This window comes from Athene cunicularia (assembly GCF_003259725.1).
Source record: "Athene cunicularia isolate RWA chromosome 1 unlocalized genomic scaffold, athCun1 chr1_part1, whole genome shotgun sequence".
Classification (NCBI taxonomy): Eukaryota; Metazoa; Chordata; class Aves; order Strigiformes; family Strigidae; genus Athene; species Athene cunicularia.
The window spans coordinates 121,191,077-121,211,260 of record NW_020799091.1 but is presented as its reverse complement, the minus strand read 5'-3'; the positions used below and the strand labels follow the sequence as shown (position 1 = coordinate 121,211,260).

At 45.0% G+C, this 20,184-nt stretch overlaps 1 protein-coding gene across 1 annotated transcript; it reads right to left on the bottom strand.

Moving 5' to 3' along the window:
- Positions 1–2,917: 2,917 nt before the first annotated feature.
- Positions 2,918–19,976, bottom strand: LOC113479252 (protein spire homolog 1-like). The gene is made up of 15 exons (XM_026847018.1): positions 19,756–19,976; positions 18,950–18,981; positions 18,303–18,467; positions 17,421–17,546; positions 17,063–17,128; positions 14,012–14,173; positions 11,138–11,267; positions 10,597–10,721; positions 9,146–9,251; positions 8,461–8,612; positions 7,195–7,326; positions 5,817–5,881; positions 4,951–4,978; positions 4,400–4,542; positions 2,918–3,266 (listed from the first exon to the last, which is right to left on the bottom strand). The coding sequence occupies exons 1-15, from the start codon at positions 19,970–19,972 to the stop codon at positions 3,095–3,097; spliced, it is 1,821 nt and encodes a 606-aa protein (XP_026702819.1). The 5' UTR covers positions 19,973–19,976; the 3' UTR covers positions 2,918–3,094.
- Between the last annotated feature and the right edge of the window lie 208 nt (positions 19,977–20,184).

Sequence of the window (20,184 nt, the reverse complement as noted above, 5' to 3'; positions counted from 1 at the left end):
GCTCCAGGACGAGGCGGGGAGCTTCGTCGCCCCCGTCCGTACCCGGGCGCCTGGCTGAGGCGGGGGGAGCCCCCACCTCAGGTCACCCCTCAGTGTCCCCACGCTGAAATAAAAGGCGTCCCGGCTGCATCCAGCCTCCCCTCGCTGGCTTCAAAGACCGCTGGGCACAGAGCTGACCGGAGGAGGAAACAAGATGGAAGCAAACTCCCCCAGACAGATCTCCCTCCTCCGCTCCCACCGCCCCAGTCCAGGCTCCTGCTGGGACCAGGACTAATAATTAAGACTCCTTTTCCCATTTTTCAGTCCCAATTGGCTGCTGGGACAGGACTAACGACTGTAGCTGTGCTTTAAGGTACTAGGGGTGGTGTGAAGGGACTCAACTCCAGAAAGCCTGGAAAGAAGCTGCTTTCTGCAGGTGGGTGAATACCAGAAGGCCCCCACGTTTCACCCAAACACAACACTAATAACTAGAATCAGCTGACTCTCAGCAGGGAAGCCTGTGGTCCATGTGATGGAAGGACCCAGTAAAAGACTGGAAAACAGATCAAATCCTGCCGTGTGCTTGCAGAGGGAAGGCTTTCCTCTTAACCAACACCTTTCGGGGGCTCTGAACAGAAGGGGTTTTGCACAGTTGCTTCTACATCCCTCAAAAAAGCCACTCTTGGTCCCAGATCTGTTCCACACAGGAGTCTCCCACTCTGCACCCTGGCCTTGTGGTGCCTGTGCCTGCTCTACCCTGCACTCCATGGCTCCCAGGTAAGGCTTTGCCTCTGCTCCCTCCAAAGGGCTCTCCTTGGCCAGGGAAAGGAGGTAACCAGGCTCTTTTGGCTGTGTTTAAACAGGGGTGCATTTCTGGTAAGCCTGCCCCTGCAAGCTGTCGTGACTTGCCCTTGTCACGAGCAATGGTTGCACTCCAGAGTTGAAGCAAGATTAGATGTCACTCCTCTACAGGGGACAGAGGTTTTAACAGCCCACTCAGGGTCCAGTGCAACTGGGATAGTAGAGAAGAGCAATGGGAACATGGGTCTTCCCAACAGCTCACTAGATCAGGAATAGGCAGGGAAAGTCAGCCCCCAGCCCCCCCCCCCCATTCCTTTGCCTCTGAAGTGAAGGTGTTTCCTCACCACCCCTCATGGTCACAAGGTAGGAAAAGGGGAAGCCAGTTAAAAGAACCCATGTGGCACCACAGCAGATGGGCAAGAGACAGAACCTAGAACTTTGCTCTCCAGGTAGTGTGAAGTCTACCTCAGTGCCATACAGATACCTCCTCGCCATACTGCTGCACCCAGACTCTGAGAAGCATTTTGAGCTTGCACATTAATCAGAAGAGGCTGATCTCAGCTCATTTCTAGCTCTATCTAAACTACCTCACTCAGCAAATGTCCAAGAGCACCTCCTGCCCCCGGCCCCACACTGTGCCCATCTTGCCAGCGAGCGCAGCTGTGGCTTGGCTGCTGTTCTCTGCAGCCTGCGAGGGGCCCACCTGCCTGCTACAGATGTGCCTCCCAGCAGCACTAGTCATGAGTACATGCAGGGGAGGACCTGGGCAGGCAGGCTGCACCCCCTGCAATTGACTGAAGGAAGAGGAACACTTGAACTTGCTCCAAAAAGAAGCACAAGCTCCAGCTTCCCCACATTCATTTACTTGCAAAGCTTGCCTAAACCTGCAAGTAGGCGTCAGCTTGCAGACAGGCAGTTGAGAGGAAGCAGAGTTAGGCCAGTGCAAGTCAGCTGGAGGTATTGACCCTTCTGGCAGTTTGGATGCAGACCTCGGGCTCAGCTTAAACATGTTTTTCTTCCCTCCTTCTCTATCTAGAAGAACTGGCCCTTCCCAGCCATTATTTTCTTCAGCATGACTCATTCCAACTACAAGTCTACTGTATCCTTTCTATCCAGGCCCTGCAAAACACACCAGGGACAACTCCACCAGAGCACCTACACCTCTTCCATACAGGTTCCTGGGGAGAAACAGGCATATTATCAAATATCCCAGTTTTGGTTTTAACCACACAAAGAATTTACCAAAACAGTCTTTATTTTTCTAGAACCTTATACGTTGTAATAGTCCAGTTTAGCTTAGGGCAAAACTTAAGGCTAATGCAAAGAGCAAGAATCTCTGAAGAACTGTCTGCCGCTCAGGTGATGATGGCATTAAGATAACACTAGGTACTTCAGTGACACTACCAGAGTGCTGTGGTGGCAAAGCACGGAGAGCACACAGCCAAAAATCAAATCAAGACCTAGCTTCCTAAGCAAGCAGACCAAGCAGGAAGGCTAATGGCATCCTGGCTTGCATCAGCAATAGCGTGGCCAGCAGAGACAGGGAAGGGATCTGACCCCTGTGCTCGGCACTGGTGAGGCCACCTCTCAATGAGTGGGTTCAGTTTTGGGCCCCTCACCCCAGAAAGGCCATTGAATGACTCGAGCGTGTCCAGAGAAGGGCAACAGAGCTGGTGCAGGGTCTGGAGTACAGGTCTGATGGGGAACAGCTGAGGGAACTGGGGGGGTTTAGTCTAGATGAGGCTGAGGGGAGAGCTCCTGGCCCTCTACAACTCCCTGACAGGTCTTTTCCAACCAAGATGATTCTGTGAGCAGGCTGCCTGACAGCCATCACTCCAGCGTGACACACATGAGAGCGGTGAGTTTTAAGTGGTTTTAGTGAGCTATCAGGAAGGAGTAAGAATTTGCAAAAAATGCACAGTGATGTGATCACATGAGAGCTCTACTTTCCAAACCTCTCAGTAATAGAGGTTTTAGGTTAAAAGTTTCCTTGTACTCATTACATAGGGCAAAGTCTGCTCATCAAAGAACACTAACAGTCCCACAGAACAATGACAATGGCAGGTGCAAAGGAGGAAGTGCTAGAGGCATGATAGTGCTTCAACGTTTATTTTCCCGAGACACATAAAAAGAAACAAAACAGTTCTAAAAGCCACAGAGGTTTGTAATACTTCACAATACATAAGTACTAACTCTGCTTCCTCCTTAGACTAACCATCAAGGAGGTCTTTTATTGAAGCCATGCATAAAGCTGTTTCATTTACTTCAGGTACAGAACAAGTGAAGGAGAAATTTATGATAGAACCATTCTAGTTTAAGGCCAGGAATTTCTCCTGAGAGGGATGCTCTGCTGTTGAGTGGAAGCCATGTTCAACAGATCCTGCTCACATCGGGTACAGATGTCTGCAGTCAGCCAGTCTGCCACAGTCCCTGAGTAACAGCACAGAGGCTGGGCTAGGCAACAGGGTTCCAAAATAACAGGTACACTGTAGTGGGAGAGGGAAAAAGAAAAGCAGGAAAGCTGACCTATGTTTCTGTTAGAGGGCATGGTGTTCTTCCACCCTTCCCCTATGCATAATCCAACACTGCTAGGTGATTTAGCTCAATGCACAAGTTTCAACAGAGCAGTCAGCTCCACCTAGGAGGGCTACAAAGCACCAGAACAGCTTCATTTACTGACACCTTCCCTCCACCGACTGTGTCAACCAAAGGGCTAATGTATATCTGTGCCCAATCCAAGGTTATGGCCACATCCTTACGCTGTAGGATTTTTTTTTTTTTTCCATCCTGAAGTATGGCAGTAATGCAGTCACTCAGACCTATTCTGCAACACCTGTGTTATGAGACAGGCCAAACCACTGCCCCACACAGTTCACTTCAGCAGTGAGTACTGCCCCTGATTTTTGGCAACTGAAGTACAAGCCTTTGAACCAGAAACTGCTGTGACTATTTTGGTGACATTAAAGAATGGTTTGAGAGAGAAAAGCTACCCATTCCCCAGTAGAATATATAACTGACTGGGAAAGAAGAGAAATGTATGTTTCCAGTCCTAGATATTAAAGTTATACCCACAAGGTCTTTTTTCCACTCAGAACTGTCAAAAGCTCTTTCTGAAATAGTTCCTCTTCTAGGGACAAAGGGGAAAAGGTGTCTGCATGTGTGTGGAGGGACTGAGAAACCATTTGTGGCATCACTCTTCAGTCAGTTATACCTGGACCATTAGGATATTTTATTTCTCATTACAAAGGAGCTACTCCTGGGTTGTAGTGACAGACCCCCAGCTGTGGGGGACAGACTACAACAGCACCTGGAAATTCTCATAGAAATGTAGTTGTCACAAGGAACCTTCTATGTCTGGGCTAATATGGACACTTCTGAATCCATGTCAGGTACCCGGTAGCTAAAAAGCAAAATGGGTTTCAGAGTACCTACACATCCTCCCTTTGCTCATCTAAAATCCACAATAGTTCAGAGAACTGTAGTCTAGTTAGACCAGTGGCTAAACCAGTAATTCAGTGTAACACTACACACTGCTGTCTGCATGTTTGTAGGCTTGTAACATACAAGTAAGTGGTAACATCCTTCAAGGTAAAAACAGATCATCCCTGTCCCAGCTTACCCAAAACACTTCCGGTGCTCTATTTCATGCAGCAAATCTGAGGTCTTCTGCTCTTGAGTAGCTGGGTCCTCCCATCTGGAGAGTCTCAAAAGTTTTAGGAAGTGAAGTGGGAGATGTACACACATTCTAAAGGGCATGGACATCTAGAATCATAACACAAGTCACCTGAGTTCTCAGGGAAACACATCCTCCTCCTTAGCAGGAAAATTTGCATTGTATGCAATTGATTTATTGGTGCACTTAGAAGATAGACATTAATGCAGTGAACTTTCTGACCCTTGTATAAACAGAGCACAGAGTAATCCCAACTACTTTACACAGGATGAAAGAAAGAGAAACCAGAGTTGTTTGAGCTGAGTATGACAAGAGATGTCTGTGACACTCTGGCTGCTTTTGCACTTGGTAATATCCCCTCTGATTTTCTTAGAAACAAGCTAGCAGGTAGATTTGAGGTATCAGTGGGATGAAGGAAAGTATCCTATGACTAGGTGAGGTAGAGGGAAAATAGAAAATGTAAAACACCCATATGATGTTGTAAGGACTAGACTTGCCTTGATGCAGCAGTCACAGCAGACAACACTAAGAGAGAAAAGTTCCCATCATTATCATTTGAGTAAAGCTCATCAGATACCAATACTGCAGCTAAGGATGACTTTCCCACAGAAGTCTTAACTTGTGATTGTGGCACAGTCACTTGATGGGAAAGTGAGCAAGCTTAGAACTCCCCTCTTCAGTTTGTCAGCCCTCCTATTTATCCGACTTTAAATCATCTGAAATGTGTCAGCTTCCATAGCTTGAAGGCTGCAAATGCCCATTGCTTTTCACCCAGCACTACCACCAGACAGTTACTCAATTCCCAGTGGTTGTTTACTTGTTGCTTGTAATCAACTCAGTACTTCACCACTGCTTCAAATAGATTTAAGTGAGCCTTAATGAGCCTGAAGTTCATCTTTTCCTCTGCCATGAAGAGAAAACCTCTGACAAATAAGTGGATACAAGTAGGCCCAACTCCATTCCCTGTCACAGGGTCTGGAGTTCACTTTTTCAGTCCTCAGCAGGAGATTCTGGTGAAGAGCCTCTCCCAGAACCTGCTCAAGCCCTTGACTGAAGTTAAATCCAACCTTTAGAGCAAAATGCAGAGTGATCTCCAAGAAGCCGAATCTAACACTTGAACGGTAAATTTGGTTATTGCCAGCTTAACACTAAGAGTTAAAATTGAGATACCAGTTCAGAGGCAAGTTTTTCCACATCCTCTGCAGCTGTAGACACTTCAGCCTGGCTTATGCAGCAGGGCAAAACTGAAGGGCTCAGCAACCTGTTACTATCCAGTAGTACAACTATTTGAATACTGAGTATTTTCATCACTGTTCTTTCATTCTTTTCTCCCTCCCCATTCAGCCGTTTTGTACTAGCTCACCTGCTGCAGAGGTAACAGCTGTAAGGCCACTTAAGAAACATCTGCTTATGGCAGCTGAAACAGATCTGTGGAAAGAAAAGTTATTTGTGAGTGCAAATGGGAAATATCTTTGTACCAACAGTATCCACTGCCTGCCAAAGAGCAAGCACATAAACCAACCTTCTACAGGCTTTAGATTCACATACAATAACAGAGGTCCAATAAAGGATAGCAAAGACACAGGAATTAAAAGCTAAAAAGGCAAAAAAAAAAAAAAAATCTTACTTGTAGGCCAGTGTTTTTATGATGCAGAGGTTTGGGGCAGCTGCCAGACAACAGGAGTTTAAAAAAAGGCTCTTGAGCAAACAATAGCTGTATTGTGCAACAGTGTAACAGTAGCTAGTTAAGAGAGAGGGAAGAAGAGAGACATTCTTTGAGGCAGACTGCAGCAATCCCAAAGAGATTAAGTCAAGGCAAATTTGAATCCAATCCTGAAGCAAAAAAAATGAGTCATAAGGAAGTTGATGAGTCGCTTGAACTTATAAAAAAGAACACATTCATAAACAGCTGGCAGTCAGAAGTGATATTATCTTGAGAAGTAGAGCTTGAGAAAGCTAAAAAAACTCCAGCAACAAGAACACAAAGGGGGTAAGAGCCATTTTAGAATAGGCAGAGAGCAGGCAAGTTAAAGCAGGGTTGGTAAGTGAGGTGAGAAGAAAATAAGGATTCGGTCTCAGGAGCATCAGATTGTGGAAGTAGCATAGCTCTGCTAGGAGAACCCTTTGGCTCTGTCTATACTGCTCAACAAGTGAGGGCAAGAAACTGACCCCTAAGCCAAGTAGCACAGACTCCCTCACATCTGTGTTGCAGAGGGCTTGTACTCACAACATCTGCTTTAGAGGGGCTAGTTACAACACCCCTCTGGAGGGGACTCAGTGAATAAGCCAGCAGTGAAGCAGAGGGGACAGCCAACAGCCCTGGGCTGCGGGTTGGTCCTTGTACCATTCATCTCCCCAGCCTTTATGTCCACTCAGAAAGGTGGTTTGAGAGCCTGAGTTAAGAGCCTTTGTATCACTGTTTAGCAGTACCAAACTCCAAGTAACTACTTTGTGATTTCAGAGCTGCCCAACAGTCATAGCAGTTAACTCTCCTAGTGTGGAAATAACAGGAAGTATCAAGCAGAGGCTGGTTTACTTTGTAGGCAATTTACACAGCTACAACTTGATTAGAAGCCATCAGGGCACAAGTATTATTTTTACACCCTAGGGCCAAACTCGGATCAGCTGGATGAATAGGGTAGGTTTAGGCAGAGAGCACCTCAGCAGTTGAGCACTGAGGGCCAGGAAGCCAGCCAGCTTCTTAGAAGGCAAGGACAGCACAAAGAGGAGAGGAAACATACCTTTGCTCTTGGAAAGGCACCATCACTACCTCCTTGGGAGAAGCCTTGCCCTTCCAGCACCACCATTGCATATCTGGTTCCAATCAGCTCAGCAATGGTTGGGGAAGGGCACTTGGTAGGAAAGGGACAGTCCTATCAAAAGACAGGAGTTAAACATCAGAGAAAGCAGAAACAAGCTGATATTTGGGGAGGTCATTCTCAAAACTGAGTCCCAAAAGGCTCAGGAGTATTTGTCTCCAAAACTCAGTTTTGCCAGTGATGGGAGTATCAGTTGACTCTGGTGATACTAGTAGAGAAACTACTACAGAGGTTTTAGTGGTTGTTATAGTTTTGGAGCAGCTTCCTGACACCTCACTAGGGAAGCAGGTTGCTTGGTCACCACAGAAGTTAATACCATTTCCAGAGCCAGTCTGAGGAATTCTACCCTTTGATACAGAGTACAGCACAGATAGCACCCTGGCCCGTTCTAGGTACAGGATCCCTTTCCACAGTACAACACACTCCTGCCTTCTCTTTCCCAAGACCCACTGGCCCCACACAAATGGCAGCTTTGGTCTGGTGGTCAACCAGGAGAGACAACAGTGCTTTTATCCCCAGGGGGTGAGCCCAACCCACCTGCAGCCCCTACCACACTGTTGAACACAGAGTTATGGTCAGTTGAGAGACTTGCCGGGAATGGGGCAGGGAAGGATGCAGAAGGAAAGGAGACCAGTGCACAGCACACCTTGTCAGGGTAGAACAGGGCAAGGCCATGATTCAGAGGTTGCACAGAAGCACACAAAACCCAGCACTGCTCCCCCAACAGTCATTGAGCCTGACTTTGAGCATACATTTAAAAGTCACTGATACTGTGCTATCTACATTTTTGTCAACCACCTGTTCCCTTTACTGAAGCTTAAAGGATGTTTGTGAACATATCAGAATCTAGAAAGAATGAGGGAAGAGGGAGAAAGCAGGACAGTCCCACTGCCAACTACAGTCTGCTCGAGGAAGCCTTCATGGACACTTTCAGGTGGTGCAGCAGTATTTTTCTCTTCCTGTATGAGGAACAACTTTATTTCATCACATTCAAAGTGGGAAGCCTCCACAAGGACAGTACAGCATTCAGTCTTCTCTTAAGCTCTCCAAGCTTACATACATGAGCCTAGTATGGCCTAAGATAAAAACCACAAACCATGCTTACTGCTTGTATGAGGATCAAGGTGCAAGCTCTGGTCATTATCAGATGTATCAGACCAGGCTTGCTAGCTGATGTGCTGGACTTACAAATTCCTTGCTTTGAAGACCTCTCTCCAAAGATTTGGACCTTCCTCTGTAAGGAGGCTGCTGCTGTTGGCCAGCATTCAGGACACCATTAGGTTTAATGTCTCCTAGTGTGGGTGCACTCGTAGGAGGATATGTGCTATTTGCAGCGAGACCTGGATAGGAAGAGAGAGTTTTAGGGTCCAGAAACACAACAGGCAGCTTCTAAGTATTCACCCCAAAAGCTGAATGCTCAAGAGCACTGCAGTGCCTTCTGAAGGTAACAAGGCTTACATCCCTCCCCCTCAACGCCCATCAGCTCAGATTACTGTAACCCCTGGTTTTTGTGATTATGCTTGTCAGTAGGTAGTGATGAGGCTTCATTAGCACCATTTAGTTTAATAAAATCAAGTGGTGTGCTTTGTATTTGAACATTCAAAACACTCATTTAGCTTTTACTGTGAATTCCAGCTAGGCCTTTGGGGACGCGCTATCATTGTTTTGAAGCTGCAGCAGCTAGACAAACTTCAGTCAGCTGCAGAGGAATGGTTTTCTAAGGGCACCTCCCCAGACTCATTAAGTGTTGAAACTCCAGTAAAGTGTCTTCAGCTGATCAGAGAGTGAGCCCAACCTAAGGCTTTGGGAACCTGCCAAGCCACTGACTGCACTTTTTCACCTGGTTTAGATGTGCAGCTAGAAGTACACTGACCTGTGCTGCTGCAGGATACTGCTGATGACCTGGTTGAGGCAAGACAGGTGCTGGAAGGCAGCTTGGGAGTGGTTTTCTGTAGACCAGAGGACAGGAAGTTCTTAAGCTGCATACAAGAGACACTAAGCCCACTTCCTCAGAAGTGCTGCAGCTAAACCAAACCCAGAATAGCCAAGGCAGACCAGAAACGTTCAAAGCTCAGCCAGAAGTGAAGCAGAGAGAGAAATCACTGTGGTACATTCAGCAACTTTATATTTCAAGAGGTAACAGCAAGTTAATTCTCCCTGCAACCAGGAAGCTCCAGGCAAGCTAGTGAAATTTCAAATTCATCTGTTCTCTCTCTCACCCTGGTTCACTTGCAGATACTTTGCAGTCAAAAAGTTCACTTGCAGTTCACTTTGCAGTCAAAAAAGTTTCACCTGTTCAGGAACCAATTTCACAAAATACTCCCTATACAACTCTTGAGTACATTTGAACCATTTTCTTGGCTCCAGCTCACATACAGCAACACTGGAGAACAGTTCAAGAGACCATGCCCCACCAACCAACCCAATGCTGAATCTCAACAGCTTCTCTAGAAAAACAGAAAACTAATTTGGTTATATTAGTCTTCATATGAAAGTCCTTCTAGTTTTGCAGTAACACATCAACCACAGGGTTCTCAAGTGATGAACATTCCTACAAGTAGCATGGATTTGTGCAAATACAGCTAAGGTTTTCTGCTTTTATTAATTCATATCAGTTTTCCTCAGTTAAGTAACAGCATTTCAGACAGAAATGTTTACTGAAAACAGATTCCTGTTTGTATGCCAGCGCATCTGTGCTAGACATGATGTGTTAGGGCTCAAGTTCAGTTCCACAGAATTTCTGAATATGCTCAGACTGAATCCCAGAACCAAGCAGTCAAGCTTTTCATGATCAAGCCAGGATTTACAGAACCTGAAGACCGTATCATGGTTTATTGAAGAATGGTGCTCCCAAAATTGCTCCACAAGCAGAAGAGTGGGAATTCACCAGTGAAGTTAATTATTTATTTTCAGGAAGCAAGTTTTCCTTCCACAACCTCACATACCACATGAAATGCAAATACAGCAGTACATCTAGCATCAAATGCCTCACTCTGAAGTAAGCGTGGGAATAGTTCTGGCCCATATTGGCCAAACTCCTATTCATATTAATATTTCTGTAGGATCTAGTTTTAAGAGACCAGAGCAGACCTTGGTTCTATAGGTTGTAGTTATGCCACAAAAAATAAAAAGTGTTTAAATATGGTATGAGCTTCTGTAAAGGAAAGGACTTCAGTGAACCTAACAGTACCACATTCGTTCACTTTTGAGAGACAAGATTGGCAACACTAGGATTTGAACCTGATGTTCCAGGCTCTGCGTGTATGCAGATCTAATGCCTGAAGTATTTCTGCCCCTCCAGAGCCCTTTCATTTAAAGCCTTACCTGAACTCCTGGTCCCAGCTGCTGTGTTGTAGTGTTCACAGTTCTAAACTCTGTATTGGCATCTTGGAGGGTTAAGAAACTGTTGCTTGGAGATTTCAAGGCAATATTTGGTGCCACAAGCATGTCTGCAGGGGAGAGGGGGAACAGACAAGATAAGATACTGTGCTGTGACAAGAAAATGACAAATGTGATACCCACACAGAAAAATTTGAGATTTGGCTAGACTTTGTCCTGGTAGTTATATAATCTTTTAGTTTTAGGTGATGGTCAAAATCCTGTTCTCTTACTTTGTGGACAAATTTGGACATCCATAAAAAAAGGTGAAACATCTTTTGAGTCTTAATAAGCCACAAACAGGTTTTCTAGGAAGATCTGTTCTTATGCCATACCACCTCTATCACACAGAATTTGCATTCACACCTCCCTTGCATTATACATGCTATGGAAAAGAGAAGTTGGCTTTCATTTCAAAGGTCATCCATTATTTTTAGCCAACACTACCTTCACTTGCATGCTTGATAGGTCACTTTGCAGCAGGTACCTTTGGGCCTGCTCCCATTGTCCCTTGCTGCTGCTGACCGAAGCTTCTGTGGTCGTTTTATTTCTGCCATGAGTTGTTCATGCCAGCTGGACTCCCTTGGCACATACTCTTCCAGCTTCCTCTCCAGCACCTGCAGGCAAAACACAGCACCAGAAAGAGCCAGTGGATAGAGGAAGGAGACCAGCGGTCACAAAACCACTCCTTCAGTAATGGCACTGGTTTACAAGTGCCTCTCACTTGAGAAGGCACTGGGCTCGGCACACGAGAGAACCTTTAGATTATGCATAGTAGAATACTTTAGCAACTCTCAAATTTAAAACAGACAACTCCAGGAGTACTTTCAGGACCACAAAATGTTCCAAATTGAAGAAGCAATGAAGGAAGTAGGGACATCAATCACCTTCCTCCTACAAAGATGTTATCTCCAATTTTCCCAACCCTGTGTTTTGGCAGGAGTGTCTGCCCAAGAGTTAAGTATGGTTAGTATAACCCCATCCCAAATCCAAACTAGTAGCTGAGACATAAGCTCTATGTTCCTAGAACCTGTCCTGTAAGCTTCAGAATCATCTTGGTTTGCTATCATTAGATGCAGCACCAGGTCACCTACAGACTTTAGGCTTGGGAGCAGCTACATCAGCTCTGGGGGTCCTGGGGCTTTGATCACCTGAAAGATTAGAAATGATGCTTAAGCACTAATTCTTTCCCTGCTCCTGGTACACCCTCCTATTCAATGGCACTGTGAATTATGCAAGTCACAATTTGGGGATGGCATAAAAAAACCTGAGTTGGAAAGCACAGGATGATGAGGTTTACACACATGGTTTTTGATAGAGACAGATTTGCTTGTGGCATACTAGAAGCAATCAGAAATGTTGCACAGCCCTTTGAGGCTTGCACAAGAAGCATACAGCCTTCTAGCCCCAGCAGCTTCTGGACTGCTCTGAGAAGCCACTGGAGAATACTGTACTCATATTTTAATGTCAAGAGTGATCCCAACAAGCACCATGGTCACATCACATCCATGGGTTGGGTTAATGGGTTAACAATGGGTTAACAAGAACTGTAGCAGCAGGCAGCTGTATGCCTAAGCTAGAGTCCCAGAGACTGGTTTACAGCCTTACATAAAATATGAACAATAGCAAGATAGAATGGCAGGGCAAGTATTCATGTGAGGCAGACTGTCTCCCTCATTGAGCCCTGTGCTTGCCTCGTAGGGGAGAACTGACAAAAAAAGTCAAGTTGCACATGCATGTCTTTAGCCGCCTTGTTCGCTTATTCTTACTTTGAGGCTGTGCCATTTACTTTCCACAACACATCGGAGTGCAGGTAGAACAACACTACATCTTCCCACACTAGCTGTGCTTTCATTCATTTGCAAATTAAACTACTGTTTGCTAGAGAAGCTTTAAAATAGCTTTGCAGATGGATAAGTCCTCATTTAAGAGCCTTCATAAAGACCTGAGCAGTAGCACCCTACGCTTTCTTCTAGCATTCACGGCTACTACACTTCAAACATGTTTGTGCTTCTCGTCAACCACAGAAAAAAAACTTAAAAAAAGAAAAAAGAAAATCAAGACCCAGATCATCCTGCCACCTTGAGTTACAATTCTGTACTGCACAATCTGTTGATACACAGTACATTGCAAGGAACACAAGTAGTTATGATGTATTGTCTCCTTTCCACTATTATTCACTTATATATCAATCAAGAGCTCTCCAGAGAAAAGTCAAAACCTTATCTGAAGGCTGGAGCCACAGTCAAGACAAGCAGGAGCTGGGGTTTTATAGAGGTGCATGGTTTAGCTGAGGCTTTTAACATACACACACACACACACACTTTAGCAGCACAAATAATGAGGAAAAAAGCATATGTCTACTGTGGTATGCAAAGTTTTCACTTTTCAAAATAGCGCTCTTTATTACAAGCAGAGTTGTGTCTCATCTTCTGCCAAGACGTCTGTTTGCAAAGCACACCAATGCCACAAAGACTTATGCCAAGGTTTTAGATCTGCTCATCATTCCCAGCTCAAGCTGCAGCAAGTGAACAGCATCACAAGCCTTGAGAGACACCCAAGACATTTTTGTATCTGGTCATCTTCACCAACCATTGACATTGCTGGCAGCCCCTACCACCTGAGTCAGCAGGGCAGCTGCTCTGGGCAGGAGTTCAGCTTCTTTTACCCTGACTAAACTCTTACAGTAGCTCACCTACACTTCCTAGAGGCCTCTGCCTGCAGCTGAGCAAAGGACTTGCTCAAAAGTGCATCCCACAGCATTGGGGAAGGGAAGGCAACTAGTAAGAGATGCCAGGCACAGCTCAGCTCAGGGACCCCAGGAGGACACCAATGTCCACAGTCAAGCAGGCAAGGGTCTGTTTCATGAGACTGGTGTGTGCAAGGCAGCATAATCGCTCCAGAGAAGGGAGTGGCTGGCCCCTGGAGGGACAAAAAGTTTACCACCCAGCTTCATGAAAGCATGGCTACCCCTGACTTAAAAAGACATCTACAGCCTCACTGGAACAGGTTGCCTGGAGAAGTTGTGGATGCCCCAGCCTCATCAAAGCCAGGTTGGATGGGGCTTTGGGCAACCTGGGCTAGTGGAAGGTGTCCCTGTACATGGCAGGGGGTTGGAACTAGATGGTTGTTAAGGTACCTTCCAGCCCAAACCATTCTATGATTCTGTGATACTGAAAGTGAAGCACTTGGGTGGACAAAGAGGGTGATCTAATATTGAGCTGGACTGAGAGGGAGACCAGACACTTCTGGACTTGAAAGCACCTTTGAGAAAGACAGGTTTTGGATCTCAACAAATACTGCTTCAAAATGCGGTAGAGCAGGTAGTTTCAGAGTTGTCCATTGACTCCAAGTCACTGACCTTCCGAAAGGTGTACCTCTTGTGCCGAATATCATCCAGAAGTAATTCGTAGGGAGAGCGGATACATTCTTCTGGAGGTGCAGGATGCTGCGGTCGCTCAGCAGACTTGCGCAGCCTCACACCGTGCTGCAGCTCACAGATGATGCTGGGCCACGGGGATGCCTTGGAGAAACCAGTGAGGGCCAAGTCAACAGCTGGCTAGAAGGCACAGAGTAGCATCCCCTCCTTCCATGTAATAGGGCACATTTAGCCACCAAAGTCATTCAGAAACACAAAAGCGTGTCCTTAATGCCCCCTTCAACTCACTTCCAGATCAGGGCACAGTACCAGAGCAGAGAATTGCTTCTCTTTGCAGAAGTTAATTTACCAGGAGGAATCTGGGAGCTGGCTCACCAGGCTCATTCCCAAATTTTATCATTAACTTTATGAACGTACTTCAGCAAAACACAGCTTCTGCTGCCAGGTAGCTAGACCCATTTTCTTGAATACCTACTTCCTGCAAGTGCTCCAGGTGCCAGACTTTTTTCATATTCTTTAATCCTAGAAAACACTGAGAATGAAACCCTAAATCTTACCATTAAAATACTCTGAACTTTCAGAAACCAAGGGTTGAAGAGCCCACAGACAAGAGACAACAACAAGGGGAAAGATCTCCTGCTTTAACCTCCACAGCAGTATACCGTTGCAGCTTCAGCCTAGAGACACAAGCTGAGAACTCTGACATCTGCTCATCCTGTTCCTGTGTTAATATCTAAGGATACTCAGGCATGCAGTATAACCCAACAAAAGTTAAAGACAGGAAAAGAAATAATCAACTCAATGGCATGTTTAGACAACATTGTAATGGAAGCTCTAAGGTGACAGCTTATCTGGATCCCAATAGCAAATTGAGTAAGAACAAGTTATTGTATTATAAACAGTGAAAGGGCAGCAAAACACTTTAGAAAAAATGCCTCAGAACAAAGTTTGACAGACTCCTCTCACTTTCCCACTTACAGTATGGCCTTCTCTCAACTCACCCCTTCAGATATCTTGGTATAATATCAGAAGAATCTTATGCAAGCTGAGTGATAGCTGCCTTCAAGAAGATGGATTTTTTTGTTGGATTGTTTTAGCCTGTCTTTGGTACAGTCATACCTCAGCTCCAGAGAACTAGAACTGTCAGTGGTGATATACTAGCCATATCTCCTAGGCTGTATTTATTATTGTGTAGAACTCTGGGCAAACTGATCAGTATTAGAGACCTTTGAGATAGCTTATCCTGAGCCATTTGCCCTTCCTAGAGTTGTATTTCACATGGGGACAGAACTTGACTGAAAGATACGACCTGAAGAGAGACTTCTGTACTGTAATATTGCCACATTAGTTTTGGGACAAGAATTGCCTTCAGCTGGCCATTTCAGAGCATTTTATACACCCAAAACAATTTTCAGGTATAGGTGACATTATCACTCAAACTTTTCTCTCCCTACTGATTGGATCACTGCAATTATTCTATTTGGGACATCCCATGTGTTATAAAACTCCACATAAACTTCCCACACCTGTGCAATAGGACAAAAAATTCTACAGCACTCCCAACCCATAGCATTCAGTCCAACAGAGGAGTGCCAAGACAGCTGTGTTCCTAATGGGTCTCACTGCTTAGATTTCAAGGTGAAGAATGTCTTGTGACACATGCAGATACGCTCTGCTGAAATTATACAACCCTGCATCCTATCAGGCCATGGCCTATGTTTCAGAAGGCCAGTTTTGTAGCAGTCACCATGAAAAAGTCTGGTCCATAGAGAGCATTAGCTACTTGGCACCACTCAAGGCACCAGCTCTAATCTATAGGATCCTGATGAAGTTGGCATCCTGGTTATTTTAAACTCAAGAGTTTGTCAGAGCAATGCAATCAACTGGTGGATAGGGACTTGGAAACGAGAGGCAGAGTATTTGCAACAGACATCCTGCTTTTGGAATTCATGTCTCCTGAAGGAGCAGAGGCCAAACACACTGGCCTTCAGGCCACACAGCAAAGCCCATGTATTTATTCATGTGTTCCCTGCAGGAAAGAGCTATAGCAGTTGATGAGTTTGTGGTTTGAGATAGCTTGCCAGTTTATTTTAATAGATCACAAAATTGAGAATATGCCCAAACACACATTTCACAAACATTTTCATACGAATAGTTTGAGCACGCTTCAAAGCAAGTGCTATTTAGACAAAGGGAGCAAGTCCACAAGTCTCTCGGGGCTTGCTGTTTGTCTCCACAGACTCCAGACTGCAGTGCATTTGTTTATGCTGGGCAGGGCTCCAGCCAGAAGAGCTATTTGTTTCTGATTGAGCCCTGACTCTGTAGGGCCTTGAAAAGAAGAGAATAATTTGCTTTCTCTGCCCCAAACACACAGTATAAGATCTATAGAAGGACAGAACAGAAAGACAAGAAAGGCAGTGGGCAGAAGGTAGGCACTACAACTCCAATGTTGCTCACCCTCATTCACCCCTTTGTTTGAGATGCTGGAGCTGCACAACCACAAATATGGACAGAGCTACTGGCCTTCAGTCCCCTCCAGCCCTGAACCAGCACAGACCTACATAATAAGAGTGAACCAGTCCACCTCAGTACTACCACCAACAGAACAGTTTTCTGGGAGTTTTCAGTCCAGCTACAAAAAAAAGAACAGATTGCTTTTGGCAGGTGTCAGTTCCTGCCAAGAGCTGGAGTTAGGGGCTCATTTGCAGGAAGAAACAGCCTGAGTAATTTCTTGTGGACACTTACTCCAAAGACTGCCTCCAACTTCATTTTTAGAACTGGTTTAAGTTGAACCACAAAGACAACCTTTGTTTAGAATAAATGCCCACATGAGGTTAACACACAAAACAGTTCAAGTTCACTCCCCAGCTTGTTTTGCAGACAACTCTTTAACTGCTTAAGCTCTTGAACAACTTAAATAGTTTTGTTTGTGTTCAAGCTGTACCTTTCATAGAAGAATCAGTGGAAAGCCTCAGAGAGCCAAGGTAGGCAAAAAACCTCAACTCCCCATAATGAAGCAATTAAATCCCTTACCCCATGTTTTTCCTTCTTCTGAAGGGGATTTTCCAGCAAATCTTCCACATTCATTTTTCTCAGACTCTGAGAAACAAGCACACCTTGCACTGGTCAATGATTTCCTATCCATTCAGTATAAATTACTAGATTATCTAGTATCAATTAATAATCTGAAAAGCCTAGAGGCCCCAAAACCCCAAACTTTCCAAAGCTACAATAAATTACTAATATGGTGCAGAGACAGTAGCCTTTTGCATTGTGAAAATAGACCTTCTGCTAGGTACTCCACTTCTGGTGCAATGGGAAGGTTACTCTAGAACTAGGTGAGTGTGTGAAGGCAGAGGGAAGAGCAGCTAAGGGGTGAACCCAGATGTACCTCTTTGGAGATCTGGATGGTGGTCACAAGCTTCTGAAGTTCCACATATTCAGTAAAGAGAGTCCTACATATCATTTCATAATGGCTGGTAGCCTCAGAGGGCCTGGACAAGTGCTCCTCACAGGCCTGAAAGAAGTGCAGCTATTTAAAAGAGATCTTAAAATGAAAAAGACACCATAGGATGGAATAAAGCAAGATTTAGTTTTCTCAATCCATGGCTAAAACACATCTTCCTCACAGCCCCTTTGGCAGACAAAAAAAATTATTTTGTTTTGCTTTCTATTGCACATGCAGAGTAACAAAGAAGCAAGATGCCCAATGTTATACATACAGTAATGTAAATAGCTGTGTAATTTATATATCTTATTCTCTATAGGGTGTGCTTTAAAATAAGTACCTGGAAGGGGAAGCCTCCAGTGCAGACAAAGCACAAAAACCCCACAGCAGTTGGAGTCACTTGCCCTGATCAGACTGAGGGATGGGAAGTTTCTCATACCTTTAAATTCTGGTTGAGAGAAAGATATTTATTTGGAGTTGAGACATTCAAATCCCAGCCCTTGCACAAGCTGCATACTACAGCCAAGTGACTTTTCAATATCCATAGCCTTCTTAGGCATCAAATTTGGAGACTATGTAGAGAACAGACTTCTCAGACACAGCTGTGTGAGAACCATACTCAGTCTTCCTTCTTAATTCTTTTTCACAGGCATTTGCACACACCTAAGATGGGTTTGCCATTTTCCTCTGATGGAAAAGCCATGAGCTCCCTCTATGTCCTCCCAAAAAGCTACCCAGATTTTTCCAGAAATGCCCCCTGGTTAACAGTATCATTCCACGAACTCATCTAAAGCTGTTCTATTTACTAAGTGGGAAGAAGGAAACCTTGATAATATCCTGCAGGGTGACTGCTGGTTTCATTGCCTTCTCATCCAGTTTCAACATGAGGCACAGAAGTTTCTCCAAAGGATCACTCAGTTCTCGCTCCACTTGGCTGTCGATTCCCCAGTCTAAGGCTTCATAGATCACCACTCCCAAGTACTCCAACAGCTGCAGGCAGAGACCAAGGAAGCAGTGCAGCACAAAGCATTCTGGAGAACTTTGCAGATCTCACTTCCCAGCCATACATGTACCCTCCACTGCCCCTCAGGGCTGAGCACATCTCAGGATAAGGGCCCAAATGACAGCTCGTCAGGGAGCCTGAGATACTCCCTACATCAGCTGGTTTAAGATTTTTAAATGGCCTTATCTAGCCCCTCTAAGTTATCTGTTATTAAGACCAAAAAGACTGTGGGCTATTCCACAGTAGGCAGCATCTGTGCACATTGTTTCCCAGTCCCATTGTCTTACATGAGTTCAGTCCTAGCATTTTGTTTCATTTTCCAGATTGCAGGGGACAGAGTCACTCTCTCAGGCCACACCAAATTTAAGCACCTCGACAGTTTCCAAAGACACCTGCAGCTCCTGAGCTGGCCTTCTACCACAGCAACATTATATCTGCACACACAACAAAGGTGAAGACACAGGCTTACCTTGTCCTCTGACTGCTGAACGCTGCCAACATCTGAAAGGGAAAAAAAGAAGCAAGTGGAAGAAAGATAGCGATTCTAAAAGCTGTTTATCAATACCTGTCAAGAGACAGAAACAGGAAACCTTTTTGATAAAAAGGAAGAAAACCCCTCTAAGGTCTGTCCCACCTGGGGAAAGTAGATACATATTTGGGGACTCCCAGAAAGCAACACAGGATACTCTTCTTACTGTGAGTATTAGCCCCAAAGTAACTGCTGCTGGGTACTGGTTTTTATTTTCTAATAGGTATCTAACCACAAGGAAGGCACTGGATCTTTGTCTTCATCATTTATTACCTGCTCTTGTCCCTGAAGACTAAGCCTAGTACTGACCTCTGCAGCAGTACAGCCAAGCAGTGCCTTAGACAAGCTCATTGCCACTTGCTGCCTACACATAGTAACAAAAAAGATAAACTATGAATCATTGAATCAGAGAGTTACTGTAACAAAGGAAGATTAGAATACAGAGCGGGACACATAATAAAGTCTCAGACTATTTATTTCAAGTAACAGAACTGATAATAAACTTCCATCCCAGCTATTCCCTAGAACCAAGTGATTCACTAGAGCACTATTAGAAAAATCAGGAGGCCATACATCTGTATTAACACTCATCTACAGTCCTCTGAAACAAAGCACAGGCAGTAGAATAGCTTCACAACATACAGAGAAAAGAAAGGGAGGGTGGGAGGAAAAATCCCCACTTTGTCCCCACATTTCAGCCTGTTACAGGAACAGCCCTTGGCATCCACAGCTACCTGTGCTCTTACCAGACTTGTGGTACACCTTGAAGGAAGCAGTACCATCAGCGTGGATAAAGATGCTTCCAGGATCTTTTATGAATACAGAATGGAGCAGTGGGCACAGCCCCTGAGCCAGCTGCTCCATTTTACAGCAACACTGAAAGCAGACAGCCCAGGCTTGCTCCTCACTTAGAGGATGTTCAAAACACCTCAGAATCTCAACTAGAGAGGCCTTTGTGATCATCTGCTCACACCATGGAGACTCCATTTTCACCTTCACCCCTCCACTCTTAGCCTAGGAAGCTTAACACCTCCCTTTCCAAGACAGGCAAGTGCAAATAGTAGCCTTTTATCAGTCCTGCCTCCTGGTTTTCTCTCACTTCTCTTCCCTACAGGTGTGGTCATTAATGCCAATTTTGCTCTGCCTTCTTAAAGGGACACCACTTTACTCTCTAT